Source organism: Perissodus microlepis, chromosome 22, assembly GCF_051167445.1.
Source record: "Perissodus microlepis isolate ML-2025 ecotype Zambia chromosome 22, ASM5116744v1, whole genome shotgun sequence".
Classification (NCBI taxonomy): domain Eukaryota; kingdom Metazoa; phylum Chordata; class Actinopteri; order Cichliformes; family Cichlidae; genus Perissodus; species Perissodus microlepis.
The window spans coordinates 19,194,047-19,211,357 of NC_140481.1; the positions used below are offsets into that span (position 1 = coordinate 19,194,047).

The 17,311-nt window shown below is 39.8% G+C and overlaps 1 protein-coding gene across 6 annotated transcripts in view; it reads right to left on the minus strand.

Annotated features, from left to right (window-relative positions):
• Positions 1-288: 288 nt before the first annotated feature.
• Positions 289-17,311, minus strand: part of LOC146362952 (CUB and sushi domain-containing protein 3-like) — a 388,582-nt gene continuing 371,559 nt past the window's right edge. For all 6 annotated transcript variants that reach the window (XM_084918660.1, XM_084918664.1, XM_084918663.1 and 3 more), the window contains 11 exons: positions 16,571-16,744; positions 16,232-16,405; positions 12,096-12,169; positions 11,038-11,149; positions 10,762-10,941; positions 9,470-9,529; positions 8,400-8,558; positions 7,239-7,375; positions 6,653-6,740; positions 6,025-6,160; positions 289-5,381 (listed from right to left, as the gene is read on the minus strand). In XM_084918660.1, the coding sequence (XP_084774786.1) occupies positions 5,222-5,381; positions 6,025-6,160; positions 6,653-6,740; positions 7,239-7,375; positions 8,400-8,558; positions 9,470-9,529; positions 10,762-10,941; positions 11,038-11,149; positions 12,096-12,169; positions 16,232-16,405; positions 16,571-16,744 (1,454 nt within the window). In that variant the 3' untranslated portion in view covers positions 289-5,221. The remainder of the gene's footprint in view (positions 5,382-6,024; positions 6,161-6,652; positions 6,741-7,238; positions 7,376-8,399; positions 8,559-9,469; positions 9,530-10,761; positions 10,942-11,037; positions 11,150-12,095; positions 12,170-16,231; positions 16,406-16,570; positions 16,745-17,311) is intronic.

Sequence of the window (17,311 nt, forward strand, 5' to 3'; positions counted from 1 at the left end):
AGGGAGCTCATCTCAAGGTGACATACTGTAGCAACGCTGTATTTATATTCATTTCAGTACACATTGCGCCTGCTGTATTTCCCCTGCAAGGGATTTCCTGACTTTGAAAACTAGTTTTCAAGTCACATTTGCACCTAAAGCAACATTTAAATTCCACATCACTTTACACTGCAACACTTAATCTCACATATTTTAAGCTGTAGCCTCAACGCTGCTTTCCTCAAGTGGTTACAATTTCCAGTTTTCAGAAAGTCATTAAAAGTAACGAGACAATAATGGAAAACACACTTTCTTTTTTACAAAAGCAATTAGCCTTTTTTAATTTTACATTGCATTGAAAATTTACATAATAGAGTCATACATTTTACAAATTATTTCATCATAAAAATATATTTCTGTACAAAACACTTTTTTATTCTATATTTCATCTTTTTTTTTTCTCAAATGGTGAATATTTCCAATGTCCCCCAGGCAGGAACGGCTTTAAGTCTTTCAAATCACAAGGGTCTTATTGCGGTCAGTCAGTAGGAAAAGCTTGTGGCAAAATAGACTGAAGCTTAGAAAAAAATGACCTCTGATGACGAGTGAGGGGAGCAGAGGGCGCTGGAGCAGGTGTGTGTGTGTGTGTGTGTGTTTGTATGTATGCATGTGTGCATGCGTGTGAGACAGAGCGAAAGGGAGGGTCTCGTGGTTTTTGGTAGGCACTGTGTCAGATTCATACTGAAGAAACGGCAACAAAAGCAACAACAACAACAAGAGCGGTAACAATCAATCCGACCTGTAATAAGAAACGATGTCATGATAGCGATGAAGTGCGGCACAGTCACAGCATGGATAAACAAGGAAGCCGCAGCTACCTTTGCCTTTAAATCAGTAACGACTTTAAAAGGAGTTTTCTTGTCAGCTGGATGTGGTTGGCGCCTGTGGTCACAGCAGCGGGGGTTCTTAAAACAAAGTGGATGTTTTTGTTCACCCTGGCACCCAGACTCATTAAAAAGTCTAGTTATCCATCATGTGCGGGACCCCAAAACTAACAAAATTCAGCCTCTCATTCGTGAAACCAGATTCTTCAAAAAGAAAACAACAAAAACAAACACTTTTATTCAATGAGCAACAAAGCTGCAAAACAATGACTAATGCTGATTGATACTTCTATTTCTGCCTCCTGTTAAGACCAATTAATATGGTTTACTACCAGGCCCTTCCCTCGTGATAGTTAATTTACTCTGAAAGGTTTCACACAAAAACTCAAACATCTACTCATCTCTCAGCAGTGGTTCATTTATGGTACATGAAATCATTAGAAAGGCTGATATCAAGTGCAACAACAGTGGCAGATAGGGGCAAAATATAGAAAAGGTTGCAGAGTGTTTATCAAAAAGGTGGCAGATCACACTGGAACAATAACAATCACAACAAAAAATAAATAAATAAATAAAATTGAGATCATATGGCTGCTTTTATGCAATATGCATGAAATAAGAAAAAAAACAAACAAGCGTTGGCTTCAAATAGTCGAGCATTATGATAAATGGGTCAGTTCATGATTATAAATAGACTATAAGATTTGAAATTCACTGAACACAGACATGCGTGTCATTAAAATCTGTCTGTTGTTGAGCAACACTCATGTTGGAGACTTGTAGTGCCAAAGATAATGCAAACCTTCAAACCTAAAGAGTCAAATGGGGTCTACTGATTTAACATGATGTGGGCAAATAGAATGTAAGATCACCTAAAGACAATCAGGTCTGTCTGTGGTGTGATTCTGATTCACACTGAAGGCATCCTGAGTAAGATACTGAGACACGAAAGAAATCCATACGTAGGGTTCAGATGCCATGTGCGCTGTGAACTGAATATATTTTTTAATAGTAGCTTTGCTGCATCGCTTTACAAGAAGGCCATCAAGTTGTCTATTTAATCATATTTTCCTCATACATTGTCCTTAAACCATGTTTTGGGCTTAACAAAAAGCATCATCTATTTGTTGGTGCACCAACTATCAAACAGCATCTACTAATAATATGTAATTTAAGTAGTCTTTAATTTATTCACACTTTATGTGGCAACAGACACATTTAGCTGCCACAAGTGAGATATAACGTCCTGGTTCCTGCAGATTAAACTGTGTATGTTTTGCAACTAAATAAAATTTATTTAAAAATTGTCATAATTCTGAAATGTATTGAAAAACAGATCCTAAGTATTGCAAGTATTTGTTAATCTCTTTTATGTTTGTCCCGTTTCCTTATGTAAAATATATAATAGAAACACAATATGACATGTTATGTAACTCAGATTTGATCAATATATCTATTTAAAAACTCACTTTTGGGCAATTTTATCAGTTTTCATTGTTAATAAGCACTTCAGCCCAATTGTATGTTTTCTTTTATTGTGGCCTTGTACTGTAAGAGACGATAAAAATATCCAGAGACGGAGCTGGATGAGAGTTTGTCTATCAAACAAATGGGCTCCATTAAAAGCTCGACTTTCTGTGTTGCCATGATGACAAAAAGGTTTGTTGAAGTATACTACTAATCTATTATAGATTTAAAACATAACTAAATAAACAGCTATTTTTAAAAGTACAAGAGTTTTAATTCACTATTTTCTGTGTCCTCAGTGCGCCAGCTAGTTCAGAAATCCCAGCTGTTACTCCGTCTTTAGCTTCACCCTTAAAATGTTGTTGGTGTGTCAGCGGAGATAATTACATATTTTTATTGTCCAACATCTCCAGTGCAGGATTCGGAAAAATGGCAAACACGTACAAACTCTACCAGGTTTTAGAAATCTGCCACCTGTGATAAATGTAGACTAAAACCATTTAAAAAGCATAATTGTTGCTGGCAAACCTTGCATCTCAACAGTAACGACAACAACAATACCACTGATGCTCATGATTGCCCCAGTGGGAAAGACGGTGCATGTGTGAGGGTCTTCAAAATACAGAACGAATTAGAATAAACCTGCTTAATGTTACAAAGAAACCAAAATACTGCTTGTGACTTCTGTGAATAGCACATAATTATAATGTCTTTTATTCCGATGTTTCTTTCTTTTTTTCTAAAAACTCTGCTATAATCTGTCTTTACCCTTTAGCCCCTCCCCTGTGGTAAATATATAGCACAAAAATATAGGTGGTGAATGCTCCCGAATATATATATGCAATAGATTTACAGATCAGAAGATTCTGCAGCAGTAAGAAAGAAAGAAGATAAGCACTCTCAGAGTGCAGAATTACAGTGGAACAGTGTCCACAATTGTAGGGTTACAACCTTGTTGCCTTTCTTTTAGCCTGTCTATCAGTTCATGTCTGTCTCTGCCTCCTGTCTGTCCTTCTGTAAGCCTGTAAATCTGTGTTTAAACTGTCTGTGAAGTGGAGACATGGATGGAGCCTGCAACAGTCCGAGACCAGGCTCATCTTCTTTGAACCTGTCTGTCTCATTGCATGACTGTTAATACCACTTGTCTCTACCTGACTCTCCAGATTTTGTACGTGTACCTGTCATCATTTGTGTCTGTCATTCACCCTGTCAGTAACCTTTCCGTCCCTATGCTAGTCCATCTCTCAGCGGGCAGACAGGTAGCGTTCCCATGAAATGTGCTTTAGTGCCAGAGCTTTCTCTGTTTGTCAAAGTCTTTCTCTTTGTTAGTCCATCAGAGTCCTCTGTATCCATTTAGTGTCTTTCTGGTCAAAATCCATTTAAATTCGCAGGATCAGGAACATCTTACCTCATATTCTGTCTGATCTGATTCATTATGTAGAGGGAGGGCTGACCTCTCCCAGTAAATGATTTCAGGTTAGACAGGCTCTGATTGGCTGGGTTACAATTTCAAAATCTTCTTTTTTCTCTTAATGACTCCCTTAGTCTACTTCCAGTTCAGTTAGGGCCTGTCTCCATCTCCTTAGCCTCCTCTCTTATCCATTGGATGGGAAGAGGCAGTTTATCCTTTAGATGAGACAGTCTCTCATCCGTTCTCTAAGTGCTAGCTCCCCTTTAGACTCCTTTTAGTTTTGCTGTGCTCTAATCCCAGTTCAGTTAGGATTACAGCTCCATCTCCAAGGATGCCCTTATCCTTCGCTTAGGAGTTAGTCTCTTTTCAAAGCAACTTTCGCAACTGTCTGCTAACATTAGCCATTTTAGATCCCATTTCAATAGAAAAAAAGACAAATACTGGCTGGTAATACCAGCCTCTGGTTGTAATGGAGACAGGAGGTTGTCCTGTCTGGCTGTTAGGGTGTTGTATTCCATGGTTGTTTCAGACATAGTTTCCTCTTCACAAAGCATTAGTCCGGTTTACTGATGGTCTGCTGGTGACAGTGTTCTCTTTGTACTGTCAGTGTTGAAACCAAATAGATAGAAACAGTTTTCTTAACATCACAGTGTCTTTTATGACATCATCTTCATGTCACATCTCCCCATCTGTGGTCATTGTGATTACGTTTGTTCTTTTTTTTTCCATATTTAAGGACCTGTTTAATACAGTCAGTTTGACAACATGTTACATATGAAAAATATTTTTTAGTGGATTATCTCTTTGATCTCCAACTACAGCTGGGCTCTGACGATGTGCGCTCTCTTTCTCCAGGCACGAGTGATCATAGATCCCACTCTGGGTCCTCCTCTTCACAACTTTGTGTGACATACAAAATTTGGCATTGGGTTGTGATAACATGTCATGATGTCCAACTAGCAGGTCATGGCTTAATCATTAGTACTCATATTATAGATAGTGAGAGAGGTTAAATAAGAGGTTAGAGTATAATGGATGTATCTGGTTTGGAATCCAATTATAAAGAATCCATGACCCGCTGAGTCTTGGGGTTAGAGACAGATAATAGCCAGTATGGTTTTCCATTCAGTAGTATCCCTTTCCATCTCTTGATGTTACATCTCCCATTGAGTTCACACTGGCTGCTTGCTTCTATCAAAGGCAGCAGACCTTTTGTGTTCATACTTGTTCAAATTTCATTTGCGGATACAAAATGCTTTCAGTAACGGAAACCAATGCTGGGTTTTGGTTTCAGCTGGAGAGCTGGGTTCGATTAGGTTTCTGGACTGGGAATGAAGGTCTTTTGTAATCAGTGTGCAGACCATGTCGTTCATGGTGAAGTTTGCATCGAAGCACGGAGCTTTTGTCTTTCGTCGTCTCTTACCAGCCGTGGTCCCATTGGATATCTGAGTCATTAAATTCAAGTAAGGTGAGTCGATCCTCAAACCATGGTGCATACGGTGTTTAGATTTGGATCAAACCTAACAGCCTTCCCCTCCACAGCCTTGGCGTTGGTGTTGTACATGGGGTTCTCAAAGGCGGCCTGGCCGTTGTTGTTTTCATGGACTGAGCATCCTGTGTATTGTGTTTTTGGTGTGGTTCTGTGCAAAAAAACAACAAAGAAAATCACACATATAAAGAAATCATAAATACACCATTGGAGAAGCAGAAATGCTCTAATTGCCTATTAATGTTAACATTACCGAGCAGCCAGTGGACAATACAGAATGCAGTCTTGAGAGTAGAAGCATTGTAAACAAGCCTTAAGAAGGATTAGAGAGCATGTTGCACTTTTTAGGAAGCCTAGTGAGATTCCAATCAGCTCATCCACAACTAATTCCTTCAGCAAGCCTTTTTTTTTTTTAAAGATATTAACAGCAGAACAGAAGTTATTTGCATCTGTTAACAATGCGAACACAAGTCATTTGTGCTTAAACCATATCTCTGAAAAATCCAATTTACCACCTCCTAAACAGAGTTGTTTTGCGGCACAGTTTGCAACAGACAGTGACTTAACTGTCTTTGAGCACTGCAACAATCAAACCATTGAGTAAGGCATTGTTATCAGGAATTAGACAGCTTCTTAAAATGTTAACAATGCCTTTTTACTTTTTGTACGTTGTTAATGGAAAACAGAAATTAAACCACGATGCAATGACAGGAATGTATTCCTTTCAGCTGCTGAAATGCAGCTGAATGACACTTCAAAGGGATACGTGCAGGTTTACTTTTTTCAACACATACCTTTGTTTGTAGAGATAAAAGCCAAAACCGGTAAAGATCAGAGCAAAGAAAGGCACCAGGATGGCGATAGCCACGGAGCTGCTGTTGGTACCAAGCTGGGGGGGTGGCGAGTTTTGACTCTCCGACATATTCAGACCTGCGACAAACCAGGAAATACACTGTCATCAAAGTGATTTGATACAACAAGAAATATTGTTGCGGGTTTGGAACAAAAGGCTTTCAAGCTGAGTTCTTCAGCAAATAACCAACCAAATTTTTATTAGTTGTAACTATGATAATTAAGGTAGGGGCTCTGGTAATTGGAAGTGGACGTGGATGCTACCAGATAATGATTATTATCTGCTTAGCATCTTGCAGGTGACTTGCAGCTTACATTGGACTCGGGAGCTTGTAGTCTTTTTGCACAGCTCCAACCTTTTAAGTCTAAAGAGCAGCTTTTCCTCTTGTTGAGAATACACTGCATGGCTGTCCCTGTTGCAGCAATAAAGTCACTAGAAGCTCCAAGATTACTTACTGAATTAGTTTGAAGCAGTCTGCCTGATTTTACTATCAATTGTAGTCATTCATTGCTGAATTCCAAAGGAGCCAGTATTATTTGGTGCTGCTGGCAAAATCGAAAGAGAATTACCCAATCTTTGCAGTCCAAACTGTCCATAGTCTTTTCCCTGAATAGAACCCTGGAATACGTAACTAGAGCCATCGGGCTCTGCTGATACCTGTAGATTAAAAAGAAAGAGCGGTTGAGAAATTGTTTAGGCGGGAGAGGAAAGGAAAACAACTGTGAAGAGAAAAACAGAGGGACAAAGAATGGTTGTCTTCTGGTTTCATGTCAACACTACAGAGCAAATGAATCGAAGATGATGTTTGGGTTTTGCTGAAATCTTTGTATAAGGTGTATTTTCAGGGAGGTTTGTTTATTTTCCTTTTCCTGTCTTGGCAAGATTTCACAAAAACTACCAAAGCGAATGTCGTGGAACCTGGTGATGAGGTGGTGCATGGGCAGGCAAAGGGACACATTAAATGTTGGCTCCGATCTGGAGGGCTGTCTTTAAAATTGCAAAAAAAGAACATTGGCCTTGGCAGAGAAGGTAGTCTCTGATGGCTGGTGTAGTTTAAATATTTCACTGACTTATATTTAGAGAAAGTCAAATGGCTTCAATGTAAATGCAGCTCAACTGAATATGGTTAGATTGATTTTATCGGCTGGGACTTACAAATCCATCCATGGTCCAGGAATCATCTATAATCTTGGCGGGAGAGATGGCTGAATCTTTTAGTTGGTTTCCCTGGTTCACATAATTCACCTGATACATCAGCAGCAACAGCCTGGCCTCGGACGCCTTGTACACTCCTAGAGGGCGAAGAATAAACACGTGATTTTTGGTTTGCACATGGTACATGGTTTAATGGCTTTCTCACTATAGTTCATTAGATCCTACAGCACGTGTTTCTACTTTGTCTGGTGCACCATACATGTCGTTAGTTCTGACATTTTATCGGGATACAAAGAAAAGACAGCAAAGTGAATGGAGCTGCAAAATAAAGAAAATATTTATTTTAAAAAATTGATGATTTTTTTTAAAGAGAAAACCAGGAAACTGAAGTTAAGCGAAGAAATTCAATTCATGAACTCATAAAAAGGTGAGAGCGATGGCTGTTTTTCATGTCTCCAATCTAATACAAATATAGTCAACTGATATATTCTTCCAGCTTCACTTTTGGAAATAAAATACAAAGTATGCACATTTCCCAAAACACCAAACCCCTGCTGCCTTTCAAAATATTCCCTGGGTAAAGAAAACTTGACATCTTAAACAGAAAAAAACATGCAAGTTTTATGTAACTGGCCACTGGCCTTTCTGTGACTGTGTGAGTGCAGCTTTAGCTGTTATTGATCTAAAGCTGCTCCTTTAAGCCAGAAGACGAATGTCTGATAGCGGCGCGGTTTTGTGATATGGTGTTTGTGCACTCTGCTACTCCAGGAAGCAATTCTAGCTTCAACAGGATTTGTGTTTTAATAGGGTCTTAACCCCCTGCCGACGCTATTGTGCGACCCTGGGAGGCATGTGTGTGAGTAAGTGTCTGTCTGAGTGAGTGAGTGAGTGAGTGAATGTGTGTACAACAACGTTGCAAAGAAGCATAGTAGAAAGAAATGAATTCCAATCATTAACAAAAAGCAACAATAAAGAATAAAAGTGCTCTCAATTCTGTTTGGTTGCTTTCTTACAGTTTTGCCAATGGATCAATACAGCATAATTTAGTATTATAGCTACATTTTATTACAACGACGGCCTGTCATGTCACAGCACTTATGTGGTAATCTACTCAAAGTGCTTTCAGTAGATTACTGAACAATTAAACCTAGCGTAACATGCCTGACAGGAGCAGTTCCATGTTGCCGTTGCTAAGGGTAACATTGACTCTCCCCGTTGTGGAGTTAAAGCTGGTGATGCTCAGTGTTATAGGCTGCTTCCTCCCACGGTAATTATAGGAACCCTTCCATATGTAGTTGGGAGCAAAGACATCATCTGGAACTACGAAAAAGAAGAGAATATGAATTAGATTACGGTCCGCTCCAATCTTTAAAAAACAAAACGAGAACAACTGCCTGCACCAATCAGCATTAAACAGCATTAACCCCTATGATGGTACGTCTGTCCTCCTGTGCCGACTCATCATTTTCTCTCTCTGTTTGTCTCCCTCCCTCTTTCTCTCTTGCATGAATCAGTTTTGTGTGTGTCATTAATCTGGCCTTGTGGGGTGTGACTTGTCTGGGGTTCCTGCCACTCAGTGCCACTCACCTGTGTGGAGTCTGCTGTTACTACTTAAGGTGATGATCTGTCTTCAGTTTTCGCTGCATTGTTGACCTCAACACAGTTAGCTAAACTGGCTCTCTTCTTTGCCGTTTTGCCCTGCCTTCATCCCTTTATCTATGCTACTTACATTTTATTGCTCTCTGCAGGGCGTCCTGGTGGTTGGATAGAGAGAGTGATCTAAGCCTTCTTTTACTGGGCTCCTTGCCTTTGCTTTATTAACACTTTCTGTTAAACTTTTCGCCAGGCAACAGGCAGGTGGTTTTAATGTTGTAGCAAACTGGTGTATATAACTGCTCAGCATGTGTTCATTTTATGCAGATAAGTGCATACAGTATGGCAGAAAAAGACAAGCATAAAGAAGAGCAGAATTTCACAGTAGTTAATTTACCTTTCTCTGTGTAGTGAGGAAAAATAAATTATTTAGAACTACCATAGAAAGCAGTAAAGTGCAATAAAATTGACAAGAGCATAAGAAAAACAAGAGCAGCACTGTGGAGCAGAACGTAGCAGAGTGAAAAGGAGCTGAGCTGAATTTATCGAACGACAGATTAAGCCAGACTAAAACGGAATAGATAAGTCAACAATAGACAAGGAATGACTGGAATAGGAAAGATAGTAGTAGAACTGACCGTTTAGTTTGGGGCTGGGGGTTCCTGTTACTGGCTTCACAGGTTTCTTCTTCTCTCCGGCTACACACACAGCCAGAGAAAGAGAAAAAGAAGATAATGTCATATCAAAACTCATGAGCAGGGCAGCAGGGGCACAGCACGAAATATTTTAAAATGCTTTAGTTTGCAGCCAACCTCCCTAATCAACCATGTTATCCAGGGGAGAGTGCAATTCATACTAACAAGTAACCACATTAAAATGCAGCGGCAGTCACTCTTGGTCACAACGACGAGTGAGAAGTGGGCCGAAAAAGGGTCGAGCAAGACAAACCTCTTTAATGGTTACTTGTAGATTGAAATGCAAATAAGGTTAATGATCAATGACCAATAATTGCTGTGTATATTAGATCCTTTTAAAATGGCTTCAAGACACTTTTTCCATTCACCATCAGCAGCTTGTGCTATCACGTCAAGATGCAGCTATTGTTGGCAACAAATACATGCAAGCCAGGAACAGGTTATTTGTCCGAGAACCTTAAATTGGATTAAGAAGTGCTCCAATTTTGAAGACTACTCCAGGGCAGCTGGGTGGTAGCCGTGGTGGAAGGTTTCAGAAAAGACAGTGTGTGAGCATGTGTCGATACCAAGTAAAAGATTTTAAAGAGTGCCAACTACATATTTATAGCAGGGATGATGCTGATTTCTTCTATATAATCAAAGCACCTCCCAAATTGACCTTTTTGTGAGATTCGAAGAGTGAACTTTAAACTTTTTGGCTCAAATGTTCAGTGTTTCCATCATTTTTCATAATTTGTGAGACAATACGAAGAGATAATTGTAGCATTGTTTGCTAGGCAGTGGATTGTTATTGATATTGATATTTTACAGTATTAACTATGTACAGTACGGGATGCTTATGTTGCAATTCTTTCATTTCTTCTGCGATGGCTCACAAGGTTGTAGTTTAAGCTTGATAAAGCAGGATTAATGCATGACTTCACCTTTATGGTCCTGCCTGGTAAATCTAGCAAAGGGACAAAACACCATGGGACATTTTTGATCTGTTTTGCCTTTGAACCACCAGGCTCACCACCAATCCAAAGGCTGATCAACCCAACAGGAAATCTCCCCCTACTCCAGATGGCTTGTCTGACCCTGTGTGTGAAGTGACAAAGTCTCCTTGAGCTAAACATGCTCAAACACTGCTATCTGGTCACTTAAGCTAAAACGCTCCAGATAAGATAATCAAAAAAAGATACACTTAAAGGAAATGTGAACAATGGAAATGACTGTAGCAGGACAGAAGTACTTACCCCGACATATCGGCATCTTTCCAGTCCAAGTGCTGTCACTCTTGCAGACCCTGTGTTCAGAACCCCCCGCCAGGAAGTAGCCATGCTGACAGCTGTACACCAAGGTGTAGCCAAACCCAGGAAGATCCATCCCTACCACGTCCACATGGAGTGGGCTCTCCGGCTGCTTGCAGGCGTGGGCTGCGGGGTTTAGACAGATACATTGTTACACTTCAGTGAGAGTCTGAAGGGATGAAAGGGTGAGTGGCTGACAAATTGAAACAGTGTGTTTCGTACGTATGCACTCGGGTTGCGTCCCACTCCATGTTAGATCAGGCTGACAGGTTCTGGAGGAAGATCCCTGAATCAAATGACCAGGCTGGCACTGAAATGACACCACACTCCCAACCTAGGCATAAGGACACAGACAGAAGTGCACACAGAAGCCATTAAAGAGATTGTAACAGATCTGATTGGTAAAGAGGAGTCTGAATATCTTCAGCGGAGCATCATAGTGTTGTACTGCTATGATAAATGTTACTCGTATTTCAACAGGTGAATTCGTGTGGATAAAGACCAGTATCTTAATATGAAGTACATTAAAATAGATGTTTAGATGTGGTTGCGGCATGTCAATGCAAATGCACAAGCATCCATTGTATTCCTTAAGATATTAGAAGTATAAAATCAACTTGCATTCCCCGTTCATCAAGACTTAATTTGAGACCAATCAAAAGTCAAAAATATAATGAAGTTTGCTACCTGGCAATGCTGTAATATTTATCAGCCATTAGATATTTTCCCTCCTGTGTGGTAGCAGGTAGCAATCCTTATAAAATATCTTACTTGCTTTCTTCCTGCCAAATAACAAATTAACAGTGAATTATTAGTTATTTGGTTGAAATGACTATAATTATTTGGTACTAGGTAAGCAGGTTGTTCCCTAAGAATCTTGAAGGATTTCCTATAGTTCTTGGGTTTGGGAATTCAAGTAGTTTCAGAAGCATCCCACACTGTTAGAGATCAGCACTCTGTGGGTGGCAAATCATCTGTTGCAGGACTCCTTGCTCCTGTTGTCACTGAATATGCTTCTTTATGACTCTGGCTGTATGTCTGGAGTCATTACCATACTGCAAGTGGTTTAGGACTGACAAGATGCTTCCCTGATGGCATTGCACGGTGGATAAGAATCTTAAAGCGCTGCATTTGAATGTCTTAACATTTTATTTTCTTCTTGACTCCCTCTACTGCCTTTCGTTCTTTCCTCTCTCTTTCATTTGCAACAGCTGCTATTAGTTACTGGGTTCACTTCTTGGGTAGAAAGATACGGCACTAGTCTGAGAGTGCAGATTTACCTTGAAACCATAGGTCCGATTCAAGGAGCCGTAGCGTGGTGTTCCCGGGTTATCACAGCTGGTTTTGGTTGGTTCTGAAAAGATCAGCACACGAGTGGAAGTAATTACACACAAAATCTAGGAAAAAGACAAATTAGCAGCAGCGTTATACATCCCCTCTCAAGTTCCCTTTCCTCCCTTTTGTTGTCATGGTAACAGTGGATTATATATGCCATCAGGACAGCAGGGGGCAGTAGCACTTTGTCAGAAAACGAAGCAGGGCCCACTCTAAGTGTGTGTGTGTGTACGTATGTGAGTTTGTGTGTGCGCATGTGGAAGGGTCATCAGCATGTAGAGCACATCCTGACGCAGAGCTCAATTCAATACAGCTTCTGAAATGACAGTTTCACTCTCCACCTCTCTCTCTCTCCTTCCCTCACTTCCTGTACCTATCTATCTGCCCTCTTCCTCTCTTTCACTGTTGTCTTCTTCCACCTCGCTGTATAACTGCTCTTTTCCCCTCTTTTTCTGTCTTTCCATGTCACCAGACCTCCGTTTGCCAACCGCTTCTTCCCTCATCTGTCTTATTTAAAGAGCAGGCTGCTTTAGGTCAAAACTCATTCTGTTTCAGTCACATAGTAATACACATCAGACACTAACATACAGCTGAAATCACAAACTAATAAATCAACCAAAACACACACACACTTCAGATCACTTTGCCCATAAAAACACACCGAGAGTCACTTTGTGGTTGAGTGTGTTTAACAGTCTCAGTCTACAAAAGCAATTATGATACAGAACAGAAAGATCTCCATTCAGCGGCAGCAGCAGCAAACTGAAACTAGTTCTTATTCCAGCAGTTATAGATGAAGTCTTTATATCAGATGGGGTAACAATTTAAAGGCAGCCCGTTGTTTTCAGATAGTCTGTTTCCCATTTGAGCAGCTGTAAAAGTAGTGGCTGTATCCCTTATTGAGTGCTCCAAAGTAAGAAAAAAAAAAGGTCTTTGCTCGCATTTACAATAGCTCTCATTTATTAAAATTCATTACCATGCACCTGCTCTGAATCAGACACGCAAAGTGTTGCTCTAAACATTGCATGGGCTGGTAAATTGACTCACAGGGACCATTTGTAAAGTGTGCCAAATATCCCTTCTCATTTTCTTCTTAATCCCCGGATAGCAGCCGTTTGTTTGAAGTTGGATGTGGATGTCTGCTTCTTGAAGGCTTTTACTAAATACTGTAAGTTACAGCATGTGCTGGTGTTAACTCAACTTCTGAGCAAGCACTTTTGCTGTAAGTTCCAAAACAGGTTTTATAGCCCTACTTTTAAATTCTGAATTTTATCTAATATGTTGCAAATTGACCACTAGCAATCAGATCTCAGAGACAAGGAATTCGATATTCAATATATGCAGTATACAGTATTGCATCATATATTCATATATTTCAACTTGTACTTGTTCTATCCCAACAGAGAGGAAACCAAGGCAAGATTTTTAAAGTTTACTTTATGTCTAGTATAATACACACAGCATACAATACTGTGCAAAAAGTCTCAAGCCACCCCTCATTTTTACATTTTGCTTCCACAGAGCAAAACTTTCTTATAATTTTTAAAGCATAAGGAAGTCACTCACTTAAACTCCCTTAACACTGACCCATGGATAGTTATAGCATAAAAAGACTCAAGGGGATAAACCAGTGCTGTGTCTACATGTAACAAAAAACCAAAGAACCACTTGTGTCTTTAGGCTCTTTGTTATGATCAGCCGATCGCAAAACACACATAATTTGTTTCACTTTCTTTGGTTGAATCTATGAAAAATTTAAAAGATAACACAATTTGACAGGAATAAAACAGTGTTTTTGCACAAACAAACTAATTCCCAAAGAGCTATTAGCCAAAAGCTTGGGACACTCCATGTTGTACAGAGTGCTCCTAAAAAGTTTGAGGAAACTTTTTTTTTTTTTTTGAAGAAAAAATCTATAGCAGATGAACAACGTCTGCAAGTTATGTCCTTATGAAATAGAAAAAGAAATACAGCCAAGACCTGAGCGGAACTGAAGAGCACCTTCAGCTGATCCATCTACTGTTCACTGAAGCCTCATCACAAATGGTCTCAGTGGAAGGGTGACACTCAAGGCTGATGTATGAGTGGAAAACAGGTCTTATATAGTGAGTGTCTACAATGTCTGTAGAAGAAAGTGGATGGTCTGTCCTGGAACAGAAGGCAGCCAACATCCAAAAAAGAGCTTTGAATGTCCTTCAAGAAGCCTGGAAAACTACTCCTGAAGACAGTTTAAAGAAATGACAAGGAAGCTTGCCTAAGAGAGGTCAGGTTGTGTTGAAGAATAAAAAGGTGGTCAAACCAAATATTGACTTTCAAGCTTATCAGAACTGTTCAATCTCTGTTTTGACACATAAACGTTACTTCCCTGTATTCTTGTAAATATTTCAATAAAACACTGCACCCATTTCCAGGAAAATATAAAGAAATGAGAGGTGGCTCGAGACTTTTGCACAGTGCTGTAGTTTTGTAATATAAATGAGTTTTCATTGTTACAGTCCAACAGAGAAAACATATGGGAATATGTTTGCATGGTATGCTTGCAAATGGCCTTTGGGAGAGATTCCACTGGAAAGAACAATATTTTCACTTATATCCAAGTTCTCCTTTCAGGTACTCTTGCCCTTCCATTTATTAAGATCGTCTCAAATGAGTCACTATTCATTGCTATTCCAATAAGTTGATGTAACACTAACTTTTAAAGAACAGCAGTTGCTCGGCACAGCATACTCATGAGTAAACAAAAATGAGGCTGTCAGGTTCATAATTTTGGGTCATTAACTGTCATGATCATTAGGCAGGGGGCTATCAGACGAACACTAGAATAGCCAGCAAATGAAAAAAAGTAACATCAAGTCATTGTATTAATGATTATTATTAATCAAAAAGGAAACGTATGTACCGCAAAGGGGCCACATTAAAAACAAGTCTGTAATATTACACTTTGATATGTTATTTAAAAAGACGATATGCATTTTACTAGAGTGACCTCTTGAGAAATCTCACTCAGAAGTTTGGAAGCTCTGTTGGCTAAACCAACACCGCCTTTTAATTTTAACCCTGACTTTGAAGTGGGTAAGACACCCCTGCCTGGGGATGCTAGGCTGTGCTCCAGCTCATGTGGGGATAAATGATTGATGATGAAGTCAGGAACTGTTAAAAAGCAATCAGTAAAATCTTATATAAACTTCTGGCAGAGGTTATAGGCCTTGGTATTGTATTTTAAACATGTTGAAGACTTAGTTGGCACAGTAACACTGGTGATTTTTTTATGAACTTTATTCAGAAACACAGAGTAGAGCATTCTATGGGTCTCAGCATTGCATCTCTCTGTAGACCTTTTCGATAGAGACCAAGTTTCAGTTTAAATATTAAAACCTTAAAGCAGAAGTGGCTTTCCTAGCCTCCCTGTTTACTTACTCATTCATAAGGTTGATCTTTATTTAAAAGCAAAATTGTGCCAATTAGAGGCTATAATCCAACAACAGCCAGTTCTAACCAAGACCTAAAGTCATTTTGCTACCTTGTGGCAATTAAAACTGAGTGATCACATTATTATGGAAAATCAAAGGAGCATAAAAGTAAATATTTAACACCCTGTTATAGAGTTCACATATCAGCCAAGTGCATGAAGTTTAGCAGGCCTATAAATTTCTCTAAACTAAAATAATTAACAAGAGCAGATGGATTCCAGGAAATGTCAGGTCAGGACATTGCCTGAAGCCACTCTTTGCCACATGTAGCTCAGAAAAGGAGTTAAACATGTCGCTGACTTCTCACTACTGAAAATACTGTTTGTTTTTGGCTAGAGAGCTGCCTTGTTAGAGCAGGAGGAGGTAGCACAGATGACGACCGCTCTCGCTGTGAAATCTATCAAATGCTCTGTTCTCATGTGCACACAATTGGATGTCACACAGACTCTGTATGAGGAAGCTGGGAGGTTAAAGCCTTCTACAGCGCTGCCGAGTGATGTGTAGAAAAGTTCAGAGCACCACGTCTTCTCATGAGCTAATGTCTTCCTAATTACCATTTTTCAATGAGCTGAATGTTTTGTATGGTTGTCAAGTGAATACGAATGGATTACCGATACACCGCGGCTGCGTTCCACTCCAGGTGCCATCGCTTTCACAAAGTCTAGTTGCTGTGCCGACCAGTATGAGAGGCGGAGCACAGCTGAAGGACACTTCTGATTGATAGATGAAACTTCGTCCCTCTCTGAAACCACCTACTGGAGTCCCCGGGTCACCACAAAATTTGGCTGCAAACACGGAGACAAACACACAAAGTCCCATTTCAATTGTGGTGCTAGAAATGGTGAATGTGCTCAATTTTATGGAAGTTCAAGGACAAAAGTAGATTTTGCTCCATTTGTGATGGGTGTAATTGATGTGTCCTTACAACCAAAGTTCAATGTGATGCTTACGTAAGCACTGCGGGAGCATGCCGCTCCAGGTGCCATTGGCGACACAGGTCAGAACAGCTGGAAATGAGAGCTCATATCCAGGTGAACAACTATAGCTCACGCTGCTGCCCCATTCAAAGTCACTGCCCTGCAGTACCCCATTACTGATGGCAGGTGGAGCCGAGCAGGTCACAGCTGGGGGAAAAAGAGGGGGAAGGGTTAGGAAAGAGAGTGAGGCGGGAAAAGTGTTGTGTTTAGAACAGCTGCAGTTGATGCTTTTTTTTGACTGCACTGTAAAATCATGTGAGAAAATAAGACTTTTGGTTTTAGTAGTCGATTAACTACTGATTTAAAAATAAGTTTATAGTTTTAGTAAAAAGTGAACATAAACATCTTCTTATCATAGACTTCCCAGACTTCCAGTTACATCCAGTAACTGCTTACATTCAATTCAGTTTAAATGTATCATGTGAGACTTGTGTACATTAACAGCTGTATTAGAGGTGACAGTGATGTGACTGCTTGCATTTGTTATTTCTTTTTCTAGAGGCATTAACTACAAACTTAGCAGAATCTGCTGTCAATACAGAGAAAACTGGGGTTAGACATAGTTTAAGGTGTACTTGGAGCTCACTTAAAGCACTTGCACCACAGTAAGTGTACATGTAGGATTTTTCTGTAGCAGAACCTCCTCTCTATAGCAATATTGTTTTATTGTTTTATGGCATACAAAAAAACACAATCTTCTACAAATGCCCCAAA